General features: G+C 55.3%; 1 protein-coding gene across 2 annotated transcripts in view; it reads right to left on the bottom strand.

Moving 5' to 3' along the window:
* Window positions 1–22533, bottom strand: part of ST6GALNAC3 (ST6 N-acetylgalactosaminide alpha-2,6-sialyltransferase 3) — a 377640-nt gene extending 355107 nt beyond the window's left edge. The window contains exon 1 of one of the 2 annotated variants that reach the window (XM_083157785.1): window positions 22259–22533. In XM_083157785.1, the coding sequence (XP_083013911.1) occupies window positions 22259–22276 (18 nt within the window). In that variant the 5' untranslated portion in view covers window positions 22277–22533. The remainder of the gene's footprint in view (window positions 1–22258) is intronic. The other variant, XM_083157784.1, reaches the window with a different exon arrangement.
* Between the last annotated feature and the right edge of the window lie 1479 nt (window positions 22534–24012).

Raw genomic sequence — 24012 nt, 5'->3', positions numbered from 1 at the left:
CCATATAGTAACTGTCCCCACACTGCCCCAGGCAGCCCAGACAGGAGACACTGGATAACTATATCATATAGTAACTGTCCCTGCACTGCCCCCGGCAGCTTAGACAGGAGACACTGGATAACTACACCATATAGTAACTGCCCCCACACTGCCCCGGCAGCCCAGATAGGAGACACCGGATAACTAAAGCATATAGTAACTGTCCCCACACTGCCCCCGGCAGCCCAGATAGGAGACACTAGATAACTATACCATATAGTAACTGTCCCCACACTGCCCCCGGCAGCCCAGACAGGAGACACTGGATAACTATACCATATAGTAACTGTCCCCACACTGCCCCCGGCAGCCCAGACAGGAGACACTGGATAACTATTTCATATAGTAACTGTCCCTGCACTTCCCCCGGCAGCTCAGACAGGAGACACTGGATAACTACACCATATAGTAACTGCCCCCACACTGCCCCGGCAGCCCAGATAGGAGACACCGGATAACTAAAGCATATAGTAACTGTCCCCACACTGCCCCCGGCAGCCCAGACAGGAGACACTGGATAACTATACCATATAGTAACTGTCCCCACACTGCCCCCGGCAGCCCAGACAGGAGACACTGGATAACTACACCGTATAGTAACTGTCCCCACACTGCCCCCGGCAGCCCAGACAGGAGACACTGGATAACTACACAATATAGTAACTGTCCCCACACTGCCCCCGGCAGCCCAGACAGAAGACACTGGATAACTACACCATATAGTAACTATCCCCGCACTGCCCCGGCAGCCCAGATAGGAGACACTGGATAACTATACCATATAGTAACTGTCCCCGCACTGCCCCGGCAGCCCAGACAGGAGACACTGGATAACTATACCATATAGTAACTGTCCCCGCACTGCCCCGGCAGCCCAGATAGGAGACACTGGATAACTATACCATATAGTAACTGTCCCCACACTGCCCCCCCCCCCCCGCAGCTTAGATAGGAGACACTGGATAACTATACCATATAGTAACTGTCCCCAAACTGCCCCCCCGCAGCTTAGATAGGAGACACTGGATATCTACACCATATATTAACTGTCCCCACACTGCCCCCGGCAGCCCAGACAGGAGACACTGGATAACTACACCATATAGTAACTGTCCCCGCACTGCCCCCGGCAGCCCAGATATGAGACACTGGATAACTATACCATATAGTAACTGTCCCCACACTGCCCCCGGCAGCCCAGACAGGAGACACTGGATAACTATACCATATAGTAACTGTCCCCGCACTGCCCCCGGCAGCCCAGATAGGAGACACTGGATAACTACATCATATAGTAACTGTCCCCGCACTGCCCCCGGCAGCCCAGACAGGAGACACTGGATAACTACACCATATAGTAACTGTCCCCGCACTGCCCCCGGCAGCCCAGACAGGAGACACTGGATAACTACACCGTATAGTAACTGTCCCCACACTGCCCCCGGCAGCCCAGACAGGAGACACTGGATAACTACACCATATAGTAACTGTCCCCACACTGCCCCCGGCAGCTCAGACAGGAGACACTGGATAACTACACCATATAGTAACTGCCCCCACACTGCCCCGGCAGCCCAGATAGGAGACACCGGATAACTAAAGCATATAGTAACTGTCCCCACACTGCCCCCGGCAGCCCAGACAGGAGACACTGGATTACTATACCATATAGTAACTGTCCCCACACTGCCCCCGGCAGCCCAGACAGGAGACACTGGATAACTACACCGTATAGTAACTGTCCCCACACTGCCCCCGGCAGCCCAGACAGGAGACACTGGATAACTATACCATATAGTAACTGTCCCCACACTGCCCCCGGCAGCCCAGACAGGAGACACTGGATAGCTACACCGTATAGTAACTGTCCCCACACTACCCCCGGCAGCCCAGACAGGAGACACTGGATAACTACACAATATAGTAACTGTCCCCACACTTCCCCCGGCAGCCCAGACAGAAGACACTGGATAACTACACCATATAGTAACTATCCCCGCACTGCCCCGGCAGCCCAGATAGGAGACACTGGATAACTATACCATATAGTAACTGTCCCCGCACTGCCCCGGCAGCCCAGATAGGAGACACTGGATAACTATACCATATAGTAACTGTCCCCGCACTGCCCCGGCAGCCCAGATAGGAGACACTGGATAACTATACCATATAGTAACTGTCCCCACACTGCCCCCCCCCCCGCAGCTTAGATAGGAGACACTGGATAACTATACCATATAGTAACTGTCCCCAAACTGCCCCCCCCCCCCCCCCGCAGCTTAGATAGGAGACACTGGATATCTACACCATATATTAACTGTCCCCACACTGCCCCCGGCAGCCCAGACAGGAGACACTGGATAACTACACCATATAGTAACTGTCCCCGCACTGCCCCCGGCAGCCCAGATATGAGACACTGGATAACTATACCATATAGTAACTGTCCCCACACTGCCCCCGGCAGCCCAGACAGGAGACACTGGATAACTATACCATATAGTAACTGTCCCCGCACTGCCCCCGGCAGCCCAGATAGGAGACACTGGATAACTACACCATATAGTAACTGTCCCCGCACTGCCCCCGGCAGCCCAGACAGGAGACACTGGATAACTACACCATATAGTAACTGTCCCCGCACTGCCCCCGGCAGCCCAGACAGGAGACACTGGATAACTACACCGTATAGTAACTGTCCCCACACTGCCCCCGGCAGCCCAGACAGGAGACACTGGATAACTACACCATATAGTAACTGTCCCCACACTGCCCCCAGCAGCCCAGACAGGAGACACTGGATAACTACACCATATAGTAACTATCCCCGCACTGCCCCCGGCAGCCCAGACAGGAGACACTGGATAACTATACCATATAGTAACTGTCCCCACACTGCCCCCGGCAGCCCAGACAGGAGACACTGGATAACTATACCATATAGTAACTGTCCCCACACTGCCCCCGGCAGCCCAGACAGGAGACACTGGATAACTATACCATATAGTAACTGTCCCCACACTGCCCCTGGCAGCCCAGATAGGAGACACTGGATAACTACACCGTATAGTAACTGTCCCCACACTGCCCCCGGCAGCCCAGACAGGAGACACTGGATAACTACACAATATAGTAACTGTCCCCACACTGCCCCCGGCAGCCCAAATAGGAGACACTGGATAACTATACCATATAGTAACTGTCCCCACACTGCCCCCGGCAGCCCAGACAGGAGACACTGGATAACTATACCATATAGTAACTGTCCCCGCACTGCCCCTGGCAGCCCAGATAGGAGACACTGGATAACTACACCGTATAGTAACTGTCCCCGCACTGCCCCGGCAGCCCAGATAGGAGACACTGGATAACTATACCATATAGTAACTGTCCCCACACTGCCCCCGGCAGCCCAGACAGGAGACACTGGATAACTATACCATATAGTAACTGTCCCCACACTGCCCCCGGCAGCCCAGACAGGAGACACTGGATAACTACACCATATAGTAACTGTCCCCACACTGCCCCCGGCAGCCCAGACAGGAGACACCGGATAACTACACCATATAGTAACTGCCCCCACACTGCCCCCCGCAGCCCAGACAGGAGACACTGGATAACTACACCATATAGTAACTGTCCCCGGCAGCCCAGACAGGAGACACTGGATAACTATACCATTCTAGTCAAAATCCTGTCAAAATAACTGGAAAAAAAGAACAATCGTGTGATCATGTTGTAGACTTTTTTTTTACTTTGAGCTGTGACCGTTTTTTCTTGCACTTTGAGCGGTGACAGTTTTTAACCCACAAACTCTTCACCCCACCCCCAGTCCCTATCTGCTCCTACCACCAATCTCTGTCTTCACAGCTCCCTCTCCCCATATCCAGCAAGTCTGAAACAGATCAGTGTCCCTGCAAAATTTGATTTCACTTTCTGTTACGACATCTTTTTATCATTTGGTCTGTCGAGTAGAGATGGCCATCGACCATCAATGATTCCAAATCATTGATGGTTTTTGGCCGATGTTGAATACTTTTGCCATCGATGGGGGAGAATCAGACGGTTTCCCTCCATCCCTTAGACGTACACATCCACACGCACAGCGTGCACATTGATCCGCAAGGAGGGATTTCACTCTAGTGGGGCGATGGTTTCACTAAACACTGACCTGTGAATTTGTGTGATCAGGTCTGAATCAGGCCCTTAGTGAAGGGGGGGGTGGAGTGATGGTTTGAACTGCGGGAACAGATGTTCTAGGAATGTCCTGTGATGTCACTTTGTAGCAACGGTGAATGCAGAATTCCCTGTGATTCCGCTTCCTGTCTACAAGGCGGCAATAAGGAGGCACTTCCTGTGCACACAGCTGTGGATTACATATAATGACACCACAGCATCTCCCTGCACACAGGAAGGGGGGGGGGGGGGTGTACAGACAGCAGTTGTGGTGGTGTGTCTGTACTGGATGGACGGATTTATTTAAAACTCAGAATATTTCAGCAAGAATCAGTGTAGGGTTGCCTACCCTCCCAGAAGGCCCGGGAAGCTTCCGAAAATCACGTCCCCCTCCTGGCCCCCTGGAAAGGTGGGCAACCCTCCCAGATTCTGGGCGACCCCACTCTGCCCCCCGATCGTGGCTCCCCTCAACACCCCCCCTGCATTTAAATACAGCAATCCGTGGGTCTCCAAGGAGGGGGCAGGGCTAAAGTGTCATAACCGCGTCATTTTAGCCCCGCCTCCTCCATGGAGATCTGCGAATCGGTTTATTTTCCATCATGGGGCGGGGCTTGGTGATGTCATGCTCAAAGTGCTGCTAGAAGTCTGCTCTCCGGGCTCCGGAGAGGAGACTAGAAAAGAAGGCAACCCTGATATACTGTATGTATAGTACGTTTTATTTATATAGCGCACTCACTTTCTCCAACAAGACGCTTTACAGACATTGGTCCCGGGCAGGGAAACGCCCAGCATTTTATGGGCGTCGCCATGAATACACTGGGCTTTACCCTGGGAATGCAGGCGTGCCGGGGGTGGACAGCTGATGTCACATGACCTCATTGTCCGCCCTGTTCCACACGAAGCAAAGAAAACACGTCGGACATTTTATTTGTGAACATGGGAAAACTCATTCCATGGTTTGTGACCATCAAATGATTTCACCCCGTACGCTCGCATGCGAAAGGACCTGAGAGCGCACAAACCATTGAAATGGCTGCGCATATATTCGGCGGCGGGGCGCAGACTTTCGGGCGGCGACTAAGGGCTCAGAGCCAACCTGAATCAGGACCGATATACACAAGCTGAAAGCTAACCCTGGGTAAGTCAGCGTCTGCTGAGGAACACTGGTGGGGTGACCGGACAGGTGTCAACATTGACACCCAAACATTGTGAAAAACTCATCTCTTTTCATGTGTCTACCTTTTTTTATCAACCTTTTGACCATGTTGACCTTTTGACCCTGTCGGCCTTTTCTCATGTCGACCTTTTCTAGGTCGATCTATTGCATGTTGACCTTTTGGTGTCGCTCTATTGACTGTCTATCAAATAATCCACACCCGATAGACCATGTCTGGGTCGACAGTCAATAAGTCGACGCCAAAAGGTTTACACGCACAAGGTCAACATTGACAAAAGATCAACACATGCAAAAGGTCGACACAGGAAAACGCTTTCATCGTTCACCATCCACGTGGACTCAGACTAAGAACGGTAAAACATGGCGAGTGATGGGAGCCACGCGAGGGGACGCGTGGCTCAGGTGTCAACATTGACACCAAGAAAATGTGGAAAACTCGATTCAAACTTTCCATGTGTCGACCTTCTGTTAATGTTGTTAATGTTGACTTTTTGGCACTGTTGACATTGTTCATGTCTAAATCACAGAGGTACAGAAGGTTCTCTATGGCTGCGATCGGCGGTGGTAAGAAGCCGCCATTAGGTAACCGCTTTTCAAATGGGACATTAAATTAAAAAATAAAAATGCAGAGCAAGCACCAGAGACGACACGAGCACGTCGGAACCAGCAGAGAGAAGCTCAGATTTTTGTTTCCGCAACAGTGAATGAATTGGAGCCTTGTTCCCTTTAAATCCGTGACAGCCATAAAGCGTTGAGGTGAGAGGTCAGCTCTGATCTCTGTCCCCACATGATGTTTCCATCATAGCTCACGGGATGATCTGTACATCTGGAGAGCACACGTGTGTCATGTGTCCGTGGTGTACTGACACGTTGCCAGGGCTGATTACAGCCATCTGTCCGCCATGCAGCACATCTCAGCTAAGAGACTCCATCCAGGTGTATGATACGACCGGTGTAAGGGATCTGTACTTCAGTGGCCCTAAGGACCAGGTCCTGGATTACTTATTGTCACCGTTCACTTTACATAACAGACAGCACAGCAATAATGATTCTATCCCGTCCTAGCCTGGCACACTACAAAGCCCAGCATGTCACCAGGACTAGGTCTGATCATATGTTGTTAGATCGCGTCCAAGAAGTAATAGCTAATAGTAATAGTAATGAATTGCATCTTACAGACGGAAGGAGGGATGGTCAATAGTAGAAACATATAGAATGTATGCAGGGAACAAAGTCCAGGATACAACTTTAAACCCTGCTTTAGTAATGAAGGAAAGTGGGCAGCTGTGCCAGGTAAGGGTAGCTGTGCCAGGTAAGGGCAGCTGTGCCAGGTAAGGGTAGCTGTGCCAGGTAAGGGCAGCTGTGCCAGGTAAGGGCACCTGCTGACCAGTGGCATGCGGCGGGGTGAGTCACAGCCTTTCCCATACCTCCCAACTGTCCCGCTAAACGCAGGAACGTCCTGTTTTTTGGGGACATTCCCTCGTCCCTCCCGCGGCTGGCAGTGTCCCGCTACGGGGGGGAGAGGCTGGTAGCTGGAAGTCTGACAGAATAGACGCTGTGCGCATGCACACAGCGTCTATTCAGTGGCCAAAAATGGGGGTGTGGTCTAATTTGCATAAGCAGTGTCCTCATTTGGATACACCACGCCCCCTATTCGGGCGCTCGCGCGGCTTCCTATTCTTCAATTGAAAAAGTTGTGAGGTATGCTTCCCTGTCATACTAACGTATATACCGGAGTTTTCAATTTATAACGTATGTCAAAAATACAAAGAATATATAAAAAAATCTTATTTTTATTATTCTAATCATTTTTATAGTCAAAACTGTGGAGTAAAAGTCTATGGCAGGTGAGGCAGTGCCTCACCTGAAGTGCCTCACCTACAGTGCCTCACCTGAAGTGCCTCACCTACAGTGCCTCACCTGGCTACCTTTTCTGCACATCTCTTATCAAAACTCAGAGAATCTCCAGCAGTGTATACTGCTGCACATATGTATAATGCCGGCATGTACCCCATGGCTCATATACTGTGTGCAAATCTGGCTCTGGTACTTGCCAGGGACTCCTCAGCCATTTACCTCACTGCATGTCCCTGCTGCTGACTCACTGAGCACTACAGAGGTAAAGCAATTTGCAAGGTAAAGGTTATACAAGTCAAGACCACCTGACTTGCAGGGTGCCTAGATTTGCACCAATGGGCTTACAGAGCATGGGTAGAGTACATAAGCAGAGGTGAGGGCTGGGTGAGGGCAGAGTGCAGGAGCAGAGGTGAGGGCAGATTCCCCAGCACAGAGTACAGGCTTCAATGACTCCCCAGCTCAGAGACCAGGCCTTGGTGACTATGACTCCCCAGCTCAGAGACCAGGCCTTGGTGACTATGACTCCCCAGCTCAGAGCCCAGGCCTTGGTGACTATGACTCTCCAGCTCAGAGACCAGGTCTTGGTGACTATGATGACTCCCCAGCTCAGAGCCCAGGCCTTGGTGACTATGACTCTCCAGCTTGAATCAGAATCAGAATCAACTTTATTGGCCATGTATGCTTGCGCACACTAGGAATTTTTTGTGGATTTACAGTGCAGCATCAAGCAGGGATGAAGGGGGGGTGAAGGCATTACATACATTACATTTAAGGCGAGATGTACCAAGCCTTGAAAAGTGATAAAACGGAGAGCGACAAACAACCAACCAATCAGCTCCCCTCCGCCATTTTTCAAACCCAGCCTGTAACATGGCAGGTAGGAGCTGACTGGCTCTCTGTCCATCACTCTCCACTTCACCACATCCCAAGCCCAGCACATCTGGCCCTAAGACATTACATGTGGGGAACACATACCCGCCAAGCTGAACAGCGCCTAGGCAGCCATCAGCGGCACCACTGGTCGCCGAAACAGCCAGGTAGGTAACAATACAAGCAGAGAGACAGTACAGTTATCACACATGGAACATATTTGGCTGAGCTGCACAGCTCCAAGGCAGCCATCATCAGCGCCATCTTGATCATGCTGCTCAAAGACAGCAGTAATAGTGAAGACCAGACCTCAATGACTCCCCAGCTCAGAGCCCAGGCCTTGGTGACTATGACTCTCCAGCTCAAAGACCAGGCCTTAATGACTCCCCAGGTCAGAGCCCAGGCCTTGGTGACTATGACTCCCCAGCTCAGAGACCAGGCCTTGGTGACTATGACTCCCCAGCTTAGAGCCCAGGCCTTGGTGACTATGACTCCCCAGCTCAGAGACCAGGCCTTGGTGACTATGACTCCCCAGCTCAGAGCCCAGGCCTTGGTGACTATGACTCCCCAGCTCAGAGACCAGGCCTTGGTGACTATGACTCCCCAGCTCAGAGACCAGGCCTTGGTGACTATGACTCCCCAGCTCAGAGCCCAGGCCTTGGTGACTATGACTCCCCAGCTCAGAGACCAGGCCTTGGTGACTATGACTCCCCAGCTCAGAGCCCAGGCCTTGGTGACTATGACTCCCCAGCTCAGAGACCAGGCCTTGGTGACTATGACTCCCCAGCTCAGAGACCAGGCCTTGGTGACTATGACTCCCCAGCTCAGAGCCCAGGCCTTGGTGACTATGACTCCCCAGCTCAGAGACCAGGCCTTGGAGACTATGACTCTCCAGCTCAAAGACCAGGCCTCAATGACTCCCCAGCTCAGAGCCCAGGCCTTGGTAACTATGACTCCCCAGCTCAGAGCCCAGGCCTTGGTGACTATGACTCCCCAGCTCAGAGACCAGGTCTTGGTGACTATGATGACTCTCCAGCTCAGAGACAAGACCTTGGTGACTATGACTCCCCAGCTCGAAGACTAGGCCTCAATGACTCCCCAGCTCAGAGCCCAGGCATTGGTGACTATGACTCTCCAGCTTGAAGACCAGACCTCAATGACTCCCCAGCTCAGAGCCCAGGACTTGGTGACTATGACTCTCCAGCTCGAAGACCAGGCCTCAATGACTCCCCAGCTCAGAGCCCAGGCCTTGGTGACTATGACTCTCCAGCTCAGAGACCAGGCCTTGGCGACTATGACTCCCCAGCTCAGAGACCAGGCCTTGGTGACTATGACTCCCCAGCTCATAGACCAGGTCTTGGTGACTATGACTCCCCATCTCAGAGACCAGGCCTTGGTGACTATGACTCCCCATCTCAGAGACCAGGCCTTGGTGACTATGACTCCCCAGCTCAGAGACCAGGCCTTGGTGACTATGACTCCCCAGCTCAGAGTCCAGGCCTTGGTGACTATGACTCCCCAGCTCAGAGACCAGGCCTTGGTGACTATGACTCCCCAGCTCAGAGCCCAGGCCTTGGTGACTATGACTCCCCAGCTCAGAGACCAGGCCTTGGTGACTATGACTCCCCAGCTCAGAGACCAGGCCCCACATGTGAGTGCCCCAGCTCGGAGCCCAGAGTGTCACACACAGCAATATACACAGATACACAGACCCCACTCCCCATCCCTTCCCCCTCTGCGAGCACCAGGTCAGAGAAGGCACCCGCACAGAAGCCCAGCACATAGACATATGGGAATATGCGAATGCACAGAAGCTTACCATCGGTCCCCCGTGCAAACGTGGCGGTCCGATGGAACCAGAATCAGGCCCAAAATCCAGTAGGTATATACTGTAGAACGCAGTGTATTGATAGGTCTACAGTGTCTACAACAAGTCAATAGGTAGACATACAAAGGGTCGACATGCAAAAAAGTCAATAATGACAAAAGTTCGACACAAGAAAAAACATAAAAAGGTTGACATTGGTTCACTTTTTTTTCTTACATTTTTTTGGACTTTTTAACACTTTAACAGCCACATGGATTCCAGTTGGGAACCGTAGAGTGCGCTGAGCACAGCTGAGCCTGAAGCATGGCGAGCGTAGGAAACCATGCAAGGGAACGTGCTGCAAAAATGTTGACCTTTTTGCTTACAGTATGTCAACCTTTTGTTAATATCGACCTATTACACGTCAACCTTTTCCCATTATCAACCTTGTGAATGTTGACCTTTTTTGTGTCGACCTCTTGCCTGTTAACTTTTCCATCCACACCCAGAAGGCATCTGTAAAGGTATCATTACTAATTACTTAATAATGGAAATGATGGCAAACTATTCCTCACATAAGGGCCCTTATTCAGATCTGATCGCAGTACAAACTTGTTCTCAAAATGGGCAAAACCATGTGCACTGCATTATTTTTACACTGCAGTTTAGATTTCAGTTTTTAGATTTCAGTTTTTACACACACCACCTCTCTGCACATGTTACATCTGCCCCACCTGCAGTGCACATGGTTTTGCCCATTTTGAGAACAAATTTGTACTGCTATCAGATCTGAATAAGGGCCATTATACTGGATGATATAGACCCCCGCCCATTCCCTCCCACTGCGTCAGTCTTGTTATATGGACCCCCCGTTCGATTGCCTAGGCATATAGAACCTTATTCTAGTCCACATGCAGTGTTCCAAATTTCGCAGCCCAGCGTGTGGATTTAACGCCGCTCGCACAGCCCCGCCCCCCCCCCCTCGCACGGCGAGTTCCTTACATGGCAGCGAATGGATGTTTTGCAAAAACATCCATTTACAGCCTTGGGTGTGGGGGAAAAATTATTTTGATGGTCACCGACCATGGAATGATTTGGAAGGAGCACGCAAAACTATGACTCTCTCTGGTGTCTTAGCTCTCCGTGCTCCCAGTACAGGAAGAGGGCGAGCAGCTGGCATCCGGTGATGTCAGCTGCCCGGAACCCGCATCGCTGTCGAATCACCATGGGAACGCCGAGCATTTTCATAGGAACATGCTTGAAATGCTGTGCATTCCTATGGGTGCAGCCCGTCGCCACCGGCCAACGCCCACCACCGGCACTTGTAGGTGCAAACGGGACAGTGAACTAGCAGTTCGCCATGCCCGCTCGCACCAAGCGTATGCACATGCGGATTGGGACTCGAATCCGGCCTGGGAGCGGGCAAGGGGGTGGGGGCAGTGCTATGTAATGCGCGCCCGGGGGGGGGGGGATGGGGCGCCTCACCTGCTGCTGCTTCTTTTTTCTGCTGGCCGGGCGGAGGGGAAACGGGAGCTGGCAGCCTGGGAGGTGCTGTGCGCACATGCGCAGCAGCCCTCCCGCGGCCATTTTGGATTTGGACAAAGTGCTGCGGCCCAGCCAGCCAAGGGGGGAGCCCCTCTTTAATGAGTTTTGGGCCGGCCCACCGGGAAATGGCCCGGTTTCCTGGTGTGCAGAGAGAGTTACATGTGTGTGGTGGGGGGGGGGGGGGTTCAAACTGCAATCTAAATTGCAGAATAAATAGAGCAGCCAGTATTTACTCTGCACAGAAACACAACTCCCCCAAATCTAACTCTCTCTGCACATGTTACATCTGCCCCACCTGCAGTGCCGCATGGTTTTGTCCATTAAAGAAGGAGTTTGCTCTTGCAAACCAACCTGAATCACCCCTAAATGCTTTCTTAGATTGTGAAAGTGGGGAACAGACTATCTGGGTGTCCCCCCCCCCAGACCCAGGATTCTGTAATCATTGTTCCTCTATTCGGATTATCAGCCAGGAACGTTCAGCATCTCTGCTGGAATTTCTCCAAGTATAAACAGATGAGCGCTACAAAAAGATACTTGGCGTGAAATTATGTATAAACATTCCCACACCTCTCCGTTCTCTTGGGCCCCCAATTATTAAAAGGAGATCAGCCAGATTTGGGGCGTCTCCATATTTAATGAGCACTTCAAAGCTGCCAACGGACTCCATGGTGACGGGGTTCCCATGCCAAATAGTAATAGTCACGCTAGCGCTGAGGTGACCTGGACCAGCACAAGAAGCGTGAAGATTCCAGTGGTGAGATAAGAGTCCGGGCAGCTGGGCAATGCCCCTCAGCTGCCACGGTGATGCTTTAAGGGAGAATTGGGTTAAAAAAGATTTTCAATGGCTTTGTTAAATCATGTTGTCCCCTAAATCTACTTGCAAAAGTATCCTGATACTACCATACTAGTGCTACAGGGAGGAACATGATTGGTGTAATGGTTAGCATTGCTGCCTCACAAGCAATAGGTTCTGGATTCAATCCCCACCTAACTGTGTGGAGTTTGCATGGTCTTTCCAGTGCAGGCGTGGACTATGTACCCTCACAGGCCTTTTCAAACTATTAGAAATAATACCAGCACAAACCTTGTGGTAACAAAATTGTACAAATGGACGGCGGCCATTGTGGCGAAATAAAAAATTTAATTTGATAAAGGAGAAACAAATAGAGCATTTCATATTTTAACCTGGAAGGGACCGTAAAAGCAATATGGAAGTACAAGAAATGTAGCATGATGTGTAGAAAACATACTTGGTGCAGATGAACACTGCAGGGGCAGGGCCTGCTCCTCGCATCATTAAGCCCCACCCCAGAATTACAAGGTCCATGAGGTTTAGATGATTTAGATGAGGCTTATTAACCCCGCCCCCTCCTTCACTGTATTATTTCCCAATTCTGCCCAGTTTACTAAGAAGACGGTGGGATGCAGAAGATATAAGAACAGTCTCTCCTTCCAGGAAAGTAGGTTAGTAAGAAGGAAGAGGAGGTCAGGTTAGCAAAGATGGAAGTCATAAAAACAAGTATAACATTATAATCTTCAAAAATATGCACCTTTTAATATTGGGCCTCTAATTGATTACTTGTAAAATACAATTTCATTTGCGAGGAGACGGCCGCCGCCCAGACAGAAAGAGTAACCGCCCGCAAGAGAATTGCGAATGTATCGCTAATCAAACTGTCAATCAAAACAACGAAATAGAGATTTTCTATATCTCAACACCAAAGATTCATACAAGAACTCTGGGGCCAATAATGTCCAAAAACAAGTGCCGCTGCCGGCATTTCTACGCCATTGTCGTGGTAACTTGGTCCCTTTGTGGCTAATTACAGCTGGCTGCTACATTACCCAGTCAGCTTATAGCTCCCTTACGTCATATTCCGCACTGGTCACATGTGTCTGTCATAGATCAAACGGACTGTCAGCTCCCTGGCCCACGTCGCGCTCATGTTATACATTATACATAGCGCAGGGCAGATGTGTAACACGTGGGGCTGTATAGTCATATACTGTATACACTGTGTTGGGATCCCGGAGCCATTCTGTGTGTAAGCTAAGCATACGGTATGGCCCCCGAGCACTGTATCCAGACTCACTCACACTCTCTCCCTGTATCCAGGCTCACTCACACTCTCTCCCTGTATCCAGGCTCACTCACACTCTCTCCCTGTATCCAGTGACCCCTCACTCATTCCTTGTACCCCAGGCCTCAGGCAAGTATTGTATTCTGGCCCATTACTTACTTTACAACCCAGAATAGACACTCAGCCCTCACTTCTCAGTCTGTCCCAGCCCGCACTCACGTCACATCTAATCATCCCGCACTCACCTCTAACACGCTTCACTCACCTCACATCTAGTCCTCCCTCACTTCTCATACAATGGGTTCTCACTCTCTATCTCACACACTCAGCGCACATCTCCCCCATCCTCTCCCCGAGCAGCAGCACATCTCCCCCATCCTCTCCCCGAGCAGCAGCACATCTCCCCCATCCTCTCCCCGAGCAACAGCACATCTCCCCCATCCTCTCCCCGAGCAGCAGCACATCTCCCCCATCCTCTCCCCAAACAGCAGCACATCTCCCCCATCCTCTCCCCAAGCAGCAGCACATCTCCCCCATCCTCTCCCCGAGCAGCAGCACATCTCCCCCATCCTCTCCCCGAGCAGCAGCACATCTCCCCCATCCTCTCCCCGAGCAGCAGCACATCTCCCCCATCCTCTCCACGAGCAGCAGCACATCTCCCCCATCCTCTCCCCGAGCAGCAGCACATCTCCCCCATCCTCTCCCCAGGCAGCAGCACATCTCCCGCATCCTTTATCCGGGCAGCAGCAGAACATCACCCCCATCCTCTCCTCGGCCAGCAGCAGAACATCGCCCCATTCTCTCCCCGAGTAGCCACAGCACATCGCTCCATCCTCTCCCGGGCAGCAGCAGCACATCTCCCCATCTTCACCCCAGACAGCAGCACATATCCCCATCCTCTCCTTGAGCAGTAGCACATCTCCCCATCCTCTCCCTGGGCAGCAGCACATCTCCCCCATCCTCTCCACGAGCAGCAGCACATCTCCCCCATCCTCTCCCCGAGCAGCAGCACATCTCCCCCATCCTCTCCCCAGGCAGCAGCACATCTCCCACATCCTTTATCCGGGCAGCAGCACATCTCCCCATCCTCTCCTCGGCCAGCAGCAGAACATCGCCCCATTCTCTCCCCGAGTAGCCACAGCACATCGCTCCATCCTCTCCCGGGCAGCAGCAGCACATCTCCCCATCTTCACCCCAGGCAGCAGCACATCTCCCCATCCTCTCCCTGGGCAGCAGCACATCTCCACCATCCTCTCCCCAAGCAGCAGCACATCTACCCATCCTCTCGCCAGGTAGCAGCAGCATATCTCCCCATCCTCTCGCCAGGAAGCAGCAGCACATCTCCCACATCCTCTCCCCGTGCAGCAGCACATCTACCCGAGCAGCTGCAGCACATCTCCCCAACCTCTTCCAGGCAGCAGCAGCACATCTCCCCATCCTATCACGGGCAGCAGCACGTCTCCCCATTCTCTCCCCGAGCAGCTGCAGCACATCTCCCCATCCTCTCCCTAAACAGCAGCAGCACATCTCCCCATCCTCTCCCCGGGCAGCAGCACATCTCCCCATCCTCTCCCTGAGCCACTGCAGCACATCTCCCCCAACCTCTCTCCGGGCAGCAGCAGCATATCTCCCCATCCTCTCCCCGGGCAGCAGCACATCTCCCCATCATCTCCCCGGCAGCAGCAGCACATCTCCCCCATCCTCTCCCCGTGCAGCAGCAGCACATCTCCCCCATCCTCTCCCCGGCAGCAGCAGCACATCGCCCCATCCTCTCCCCGGGCAGCAGCAGCACATCTCCCCATCCTCTCCCCGTACAGCACATCTCCCCTATCCTCTCCCCGTGCAGCAGCAGCACATCTCCCCCATCCGCTCCCCGTGCAGCAGCAGCACATCTCCCCCAACCTCTCCCCGTGCAGCAGCAGCACATATCCCCATCCTCTTCCCGGCAGCAGCAGCACATCTCCCCATCCTTTCCCTGGGCAGCAGCAGCACATCTCCCCCATCCCCTCCTTGAGCAGCAGCACATCTCCCCATCCTCTCCCCGAGCAGCTGCAGCACATCTCCCCGAGCAGTTACAGCACATCTCCGCCATCCTCTCCCTGGCAGCAGCCCAGCTCCCCATCCTCTCCCCGGTCAGAAGCAGCACATCTCCCCATCCTCTCCCCGGGCAGCAGCAGCACATCTCCCCCATCCTCTAACCGGCAGCAGCACATCTCCATCATCCTCTCCCCGGCCAGCAGTAGCATATCTCCCCATCCTCTCGCCAGGTAGCAGCAGCACATCTCCCACATCCTCTCCCAGTGCAGCAGCACATCTCTCCGAGCAGCTGCAGCACATCTCCCCCAACCTCTTCCCGGCAGCAGCACATCTCCGCCATCCTCTCCCTGGCAGCAGCCCAGCTCCCCATCCTCTCCCCGGTCAGAAGCAGCACATCTCCCCATCCTCTCCCTGGGCAGCAGCAGCACATCTCCCCCATCCTCTAACTGGCAGCAGCACATCTCCCTCATCCTCTCCCCGGCCAGGAGTAGCACATCTCCCCATCCTCTCGCCAGGTAGCAGCAGCACATCTCCCACATCCTCTCCCAGTGCAGCAGCACATCTCTCCGAGCAGCTGCAGCACATCTCCCCCAACCTCTTCCCGGCAGCAGCACATCTCCCCATCCTCTTCCCGGCAGCAGCAGCACATCTCCCCATCTTCACCCCAGGCAGCAGCACATATCCCCATCCTCTCCTTGAGCAGCAGCACATCTCCCCATCCTCTCCCTGGGCAGCAGCACATCTCCACCATCCTCTCCCCAAGCAGCAGCACATCTACCCATCCTCTCGCCAGGTAGCAGCAGCATATCTCCCCATCCTCTCGCCAGGAAGCAGCAGCACATCTCCCACATCCTCTCCCCGTGCAGCAGCACATCTACCCGAGCAGCTGCAGCACATCTCCCCAACCTCTTCCAGGCAGCAGCAGCACATCTCCCCATCCTATCCCGGGCAGCAGCACGTCTCCCCATTCTCTCCCTGAGCAGCTGCAGCACATCTCCCCATCCTCTCCCTAAACAGCAGCAGCACATCTCCCCATCCTCTCCCCGGGCAGCAGCACATCTCCCCATCCTCTCCCTGAGCCACTGCAGCACATCTCCCCCAACCTCTCTCCGGGCAGCAGCAGCATATCTCCCCCATCCTCTCCCCGGGCAGCAGCACATCTCCCCATCCTCTCCCCGGCAGCAGCAGCACATCTCCCCCATCCTCTCCCCGTGCAGCAGCACATCTCCCCATCCTCTCCCCATACAGCACATCTCCCCCATCCTCTTCCCGGCAGCAGCAGCACATCTCCCCATCCTTTCCCTGGGCAGCAGCAGCACATCTCCCCCATCCCCTCCTTGAGCAGCAGCACATCTCCCCATCCTCTCACCGAGCAGCTGCAGCACATCTCCCCGAGCAGTTACAGCACATCTCCGCCATCCTCTCCCTGGCAGCAGCCCAGCTCCCCATCCTCTCCCCGGTCAGAAGCAGCACATCTCCCCATCCTCTCCCCGGGCAGCAGCAGCACATCTCCCCCATCCTCTAACCGGCAGCAGCACATCTCCCTCATCCTCTCCCCGGCCAGCAGTAGCACATCTCCCCATCCTCTCGCCAGGTAGCAGCAGCACATCTCCCACATCCTCTCCCAGTGCAGCAGCACATCTCTCCGAGCAGCTGCAGCACATCTCCCCCAACCTCTTCCCGGCAGCAGCACATCTCCCCCATCCTTTCCCCCCGGGCAGCAGCAGCACATATCCCCCATCCTCTTCCCGGCAGCAGCAGCACATCTCCCCATCCTCTCCCCGGCCAGCAGTAGCACATCTGCCCATCCTCTTGCTGGGTAGCAGCAGCACATCTCCCCATCCTCTGCCCGGGCAGCAGCAGCACATCTCCCCATGCAGCAGCAGCACATCTCCTCCATCCTCTCCCCAGGCAGCAGCAGCACATCTCCCCCATCCTCTCCCCAGGCAGAAGCACATCTCCCCCATCCTCTGCCCAGGCAGCAGCACATCTCCCGCATTCTTTCTCCGGGCAGCAGCACATCTCCCCTATCCTGTCCCAGGGCAACAGCATCACATTTCCCCACCCTCTCCTGGGGCAGCAGCACATCGCCCCCTCCTCTCCCCAAGTAGCCTCAGCACATCGCCCCATCTCCCAGAGCAGATACAGCACATCTCCCCATCCTCTCCCTCAACAGCAGCAGCACATCTCCACCATCCTCTCCCTAAACAGCAGCAGCAGCACATCTCCCCATCTTCACCACAGGCAGCAGCACATCTCCCCATCCTCTCCCCGAGCAGCTGCAGCACATCTCCCCAACCTCTCTCCGGGCAGCAGCAGCACATCTCCCCCATCCTCTCCCCGGGCAGCAGCACATCTCCCCTTCCTCTCCCCGGGCAGCAGCAGCACATCTCCCCATCCTCTCCCCGACAGCAGCACATCTCCTCCATCCTCTCCCCGTGCAGCAGCAGCACATCTCCCCATCCTCTCCCCGAGCAGCTGCAGCACATCTCCCCAACCTCTCTCCGGGCAGCAGCAGCACATCTCCCCCATCCTCTCCCCGGGCAGCAGCACATCTCCCCTTCCTCTCCCCGGGCAGCAGCAGCACATCTCCCCATCCTCTCCCCGACAGCAGCACATCTCCTCCATCCTCTCCCCGTGCAGCAGCAGCACATCTCCCCATCCTCTCTCCCGGCAGCAGCAGCACATCTCCCCCATCCTCTCTCCGGGCAGCAGCAGCAGCACATCTCCCCATCCTCTCCGCGGGCAGCAGCAGCAGCACATCTCCCCATCCTCTCCCCGGCAGCAGCAGCACATCTCCCCCATCCTCTCCCCGTGCAGCAGCAGCACATCTCCCACATCCTCTCCCCATGCAGCAGCAGCACATCTCCCCATCCTCTCCCCGTGCAGCAGCAGCACATCTCCCCCATCCTCTCTCCGGGCAGCACATCTCCCCCATCCTCTCCCCGTGCAGCAGCAGCAGCACATCTCCCCCATCCTCTCTCCAGGCAGCAGCAGCACATCTCCCCATCCTTTCCCCGGGCAGCAGCAGCACATCTCCCCCATCTTCTCCTCGTGCAGCAGCAGCACATCTCCCCCATCCTCTCTCCGGGCAGCAGCAGCACATCTCCCCCATCCTCTCCCCGGGCAGCAGCAGCACATCTCCCCCATCCTCTCCCCGTGCAGCAGCAGCACATCTCCCCCATCCTCTCTCCGGGCAGCAGCAGCACATCTCCCCCATCCAGCAGCAGCACATCTCCTCCATCCTCTCCCCGTGCAGCAGAAGCACATCTCCCCCATCCTCTCTCCAGGCAGCAGCAGCAGCACATCTCCCCCATCCTCTCCCCGGGCAGCAGCAGCACATCTCCCCCATCCTCTCCCCGGGCAGCAGCACTGCAGCACATCTCCCCATCCTTGCCCCGGGCAGCAGCCGCACATCTCCCCGAGAAGCAGCTCCCGCTGACCCCCAGCAGCACATCGCCCCCATCCCCTCCTTGAGCAGCAGCACATCTCCCCATCCTCTCCCCGAGCAGCTGCAGCACATCTCCCCGAGCAGTTACAGCACATCTCCGCCATCCTCTCCCTGGCAGCAGCCCAGCTCCCCATCCTCTCCCCGGTCAGAAGCAGCACATCTCCCCATCCTCTCCCCGGGCAGCAGCAGCACATCTCCCCCATCCTCTAACTGGCAGCAGCAGCACATCTCCATCATCCTCTCCCCGGCCAGGAGTAGCACATCTCCCCATCCTCTCGCCAGGTAGCAGCAGCACATCTCCCACATCCTCTCCCAGTGCAGCAGCACATCTCTCCGAGCAGCTGCAGCACATCTCCCCCAACCTCTTCCCAGCAGCAGCACATCTCCCCCATCCTTTCCCCCCGGGCAGCAGCAGCACATATCCCCCATCCTCTTCCCGGCAGCAGCAGCACATCTCCCCATCTTCACCCCAGGCAGCAGCACATATCCCCATCCTCTCCTTGAGCAGCAGCACATCTCCCCATCCTCTCCCTGGGCAGCAGCACATCTCCACCATCCTCTCCCCAAGCAGCAGCACATCTACCCATCCTCTCGCCAGGTAGCAGCAGCATATCTCCCCATCCTCTCGCCAGGAAGCAGCAGCACATCTCCCACATCCTCTCCCCGTGCAGCAGCACATCTACCCGAGCAGCTGCAGCACATCTCCCCAACCTCTTCCAGGCAGCAGCAGCACATCTCCCCATCCTATCCCGGGCAGCAGCACGTCTCCCCATTCTCTCCCCGAGCAGCTGCAGCACATCTCCCCATCCTCTCCCTAAACAGCAGCAGCACATCTCCCCATCCTCTCCCCGGGCAGCAGCACATCTCCCCATCCTCTCCCTGAGCCACTGCAGCACATCTCCCCCAACCTCTCTCCGGGCAGCAGCAGCATATCTCCCCATCCTCTCCCCGGGCAGCAGCACATCTCCCCATCCTCTCCCCGGCAGCAGCAGCACATCTCCCCCATCCTCTCCCTGTGCAGCAGCAACACATCTCCCCCATCCTCTCCCCGGCAGCAGCAGCACATCGCCCCATCCTCTCCCCGGGCAGCAGCAGCACATCTCCCCATCCTCTCCCCGTACAGCACATCTCCCCTATCCTCTCCCCGTGCAGCAGCAGCACATCTCCCCCATCCTCTCCCCGTGCAGCAGCAGCACATCTCCCCCAACCTCTCCCCGTGCAGCAGCAGCACATATCCCCATCCTCTTCCCGGCAGCAGCAGCACATCTCCCCATCCTTTCCCTGGGCAGCAGCAGCACATCTCCCCAATCCCCTCCTTGAGCAGCAGCACATCTCCCCATCCTCTCACCGAGCAGCTGCAGCACATCTCCCCGAGCAGTTACAGCACATCTCCGCCATCCTCTCCCTGGCAGCAGCCCAGCTCCCCATCCTCTCCCCGGTCAGAAGCAGCACATCTCCCCATCCTCTCCCCGGGCAGCAGCAGCACATCTCCCCCATCCTCTAACCGGCAGCAGCACATCTCCATCATCCTCTCCCCGGCCAGCAGTAGCATATCTCCCCATCCTCTCGCCAGGTAGCAGCAGCACATCTCCCACATCCTCTCCCAGTGCAGCAGCACATCTCTCCGAGCAGCTGCAGCACATCTCCCCCAACCTCTTCCCGGCAGCAGCACATCTCCCCCATCCTTTCCCCCCGGGCAGCAGCAGCACATATCCCCCATCCTCTTCCCGGCAGCAGCAGCACATCTCCCCATCCTCTCCCCGGCCAGCAGTAGCACATCTGCCCATCCTCTTGCTGGGTAGCAGCAGCACATCTCCCCATCCTCTGCCCGGGCAGCAGCAGCACATCTCCCCACCCTCTCCTGGGGCAGCAGCACATCGCCCCCTCCTCTCCCCAAGTAGCCTCAGCACATCGCCCCATCTCCCAGAGCAGATACAGCACATCTCCCCATCCTCTCCCTCAACAGCAGCAGCACATCTCCACCATCCTCTCCCTAAACAGCAGCAGCAGCACATCTCCCCATCTTCACCACAGGCAGCAGCACATCTCCCCATCCTCTCCCCGAGCAGCTGCAGCACATCTCCCCAATCTCTCTCCGGGCAGCAGCAGCACATCTCCCCCATCCTCTCCCCGGGCAGCAGCACATCTCCCCTTCCTCTCCCCGGGCAGCAGCAGCACCTCTCCCCATCCTCTCCCCGACAGCAGCACATCTCCTCCATCCTCTCCCCATGCAGCAGCAGCACATCTCCCCATCCTCTCTCCCGGCAGCAGCAGCACATCTCCCCCATCCTCTCTCCGGGCAGCAGCAGCAGCACATCTCCCCATCCTCTCCCCGGGCAGCAGCAGCAGCACATCTCCCCATCCTCTCCCCGGCAGCAGCAGCACATCTCCCCCATCCTCTCCCCGTGCAGCAGCAGCACATCTCCCACATCCTCTCCCCATGCAGCAGCAGCACATCTCCCCATCCTCTCCCCGTGCAGCAGCAGCACATCTCCCCCATCCTCTCTCCGGGCAGCACATCTCCCCCATCCTCTCCCCGTGCAGCAGCACATCTCCCCCATCCTCTCCCCGTGCAGCAGCAGCAGCAGCACATCTCCCCCATCCTCTCTCCAGGCAGCAGCAGCACATCTCCCCATCCTTTCCCCGGGCAGCAGCAGCACATCTCCCCCATCTTCTCCTCGTGCAGCAGCAGCACATCTCCCCCATCCTCTCTCCGGGCAGCAGCAGCAGCACATCTCCCCCATCCTCTCCCCGGGCAGCAGCAGCACATCTCCCCCATCCTGTCCCCGTGCAGCAGCAGCACATCTCCCCCATCCTCTCTCCGGGCAGCAGCAGCACATCTCCCCCATCCTCTCTCCGGGCAGCAGCAGCACATCTCCCCCATCCTCTCTCCGGGCAGCAGCAGCACATCTCCCCCATCCAGCAGCAGCACATCTCCTCCATCCTCTCCCCGTGCAGCAGCAGCACATCTCCCCCATCCTCTCTCCAGGCAGCAGCAGCAGCACATCTCCCCCATCCTCTCCCCGGGCAGCAGCAGCACATCTCCCCCATCCTCTCCCCGGGCAGCAGCACATCTCCCCATCCTCGCCCCGGGCAGCAGCCGCACATCTCCCCGAGAAGCAGCTCCCGCTGACCCCCAGCAGACACAGCTGATCCCCGGCTGCTGTCCCCGGTCCCTCCCCGGAACCCACCGGTATTATACCGCCGGCTGTTACCTTCAGCGCTCCTGCCATGTCTGCGCCGCCCCGGCCTCCTCGCTCCGGGACCAGGGGATCGCTGTCTCCTCCAGCCCGCAACGCGGGTACCAGAGCCCGGCTCCCGAGTCCTGCGTCCCCTGCCCGGCTTCTCTCTCCCCGCAGCGGCCCGGAGCCAGCTCGGCGCCTCCCCCGGTCACATGGGGCTCGGACTGGGGGGTCGGAGCATCTCTCTACCGGGGGCCGACAGCTGCTGAGCGGCGGGGTCCAGACAGACACTCGCTCCCCCTCCCCAATATCCTGTGTACACCCCCCTCACTTATACTGTATGTTTGTGTATATACCCTGCCAATATCCTGTGTGCCCCCTCCCCAATTCCTGTATACCCCCTCACCTATATATTGTGTGTATATATATATATATATATATATATATATATATATATGTTCCCTCCCCTATATCATATATGTGTGTGTGTGTGTGTGTATGTATATATACATATACGCTGTATATATACTCCCAGTGGGCGGGATGAATTAAAATACATCGCCGCCCTTCGCGCCCCCCCCGCCGCGATGCCGCCGCATATGTACTAACATATGCGGCTGGCATCGCGATGCGGTGACGGAGGCCCCCCGCGATACCTGCACTGTGGTGTGCGGGGGGTCTCCGTCACCTCCCAGCCGGCTTCTGCTGCTTTCACGCCGGGGACAGCTAAGCAAGCTGTCCCCGGCGCTTCCTCCTCCACCCTGCAGCCGGAAGGACGTCCGGCTGCGTTGCTAGGGGGAGGAAGGGCTTACCTTCCGGGTCCAGGAGGACCTGCAAGAAGGTAAGCCCAAGGGAGGGGGGAAAGGGGGGGTCGGCGAGGCGGCGGGGTTGCGGCAACGCGGCGGGCGTCGAAAAGAAGCCCATAGGCTTCTATAGGGTATCGCCACCCAAAGGTGGCGATACCCTGCCCTGCGATATCGCTGCGAACGGGTTTTAGTACATAGGAAAATGCAGTAAAAAGGGCATTTTCCCTTTAGTACATCTCGCCCAGTATCCTGTATATACCCCCTCTCCCAATATTACGTATATAATCCTTCCCCAATATCCTGTATATACCCCCCTCCCCATAGGCGTGCGCAGCACATTTTATTAGGGGGTGCACTGTCAAAGCGGTATGCCTAACACCACCTATTGGGCATGTCTAACACCGCCATTGGGTCTTTCTAACACCGCCAATCAGGCGTGCACTCACTACAATATAAAGCGTCTCTCAGCCACAGCATAATAACCTGCCTATTTCAGTTTTAATCTTCTAATTACTCTATGTAACAGTACATGCAAATACAGTCAAAATCATATCTGGATGACACAGATATGTAGTGATATGATAATGGTGTAATACAATTAATAATGCAAAACACACATAACTGATTGATTGGCGCTTATTTTAATGGAATACAGGTCTAAAAAGCAAAAGTCTTTGGTAAAAGGTATTGCTGGTATCACTAGCAGCAATAAGTGTGGGGGTGGGGGCACAGCATTAGGGGGTGCCTGTGCACCCTTAACACTCAATGTGTGCACGCCTATGCCCCTCCCCAATATCCTGTATATACCCCCTCCCCAATATACTGTATTTACCGCCCTCCCAATATCCTGTATATATATATATATATACACCCCACACCTTTTACCTCAACATTCAACACACACAATACCACATAACGACAACGTGAAAAAAGGTTTAGGGAGATTTTTGCAAATGTAATAAAAATATAAAACTGTACTTC

The sequence above is a fragment of the Crinia signifera genome, chromosome 8 (assembly GCF_055691185.1).
Source record: "Crinia signifera chromosome 8, ASM5569118v1, whole genome shotgun sequence".
NCBI classification, from domain to species: domain Eukaryota; kingdom Metazoa; phylum Chordata; class Amphibia; order Anura; family Myobatrachidae; genus Crinia; species Crinia signifera.
The sequence above is the reverse complement of the archived record's forward strand: the minus strand, read 5'-3'. Positions and strand labels throughout refer to the sequence as shown.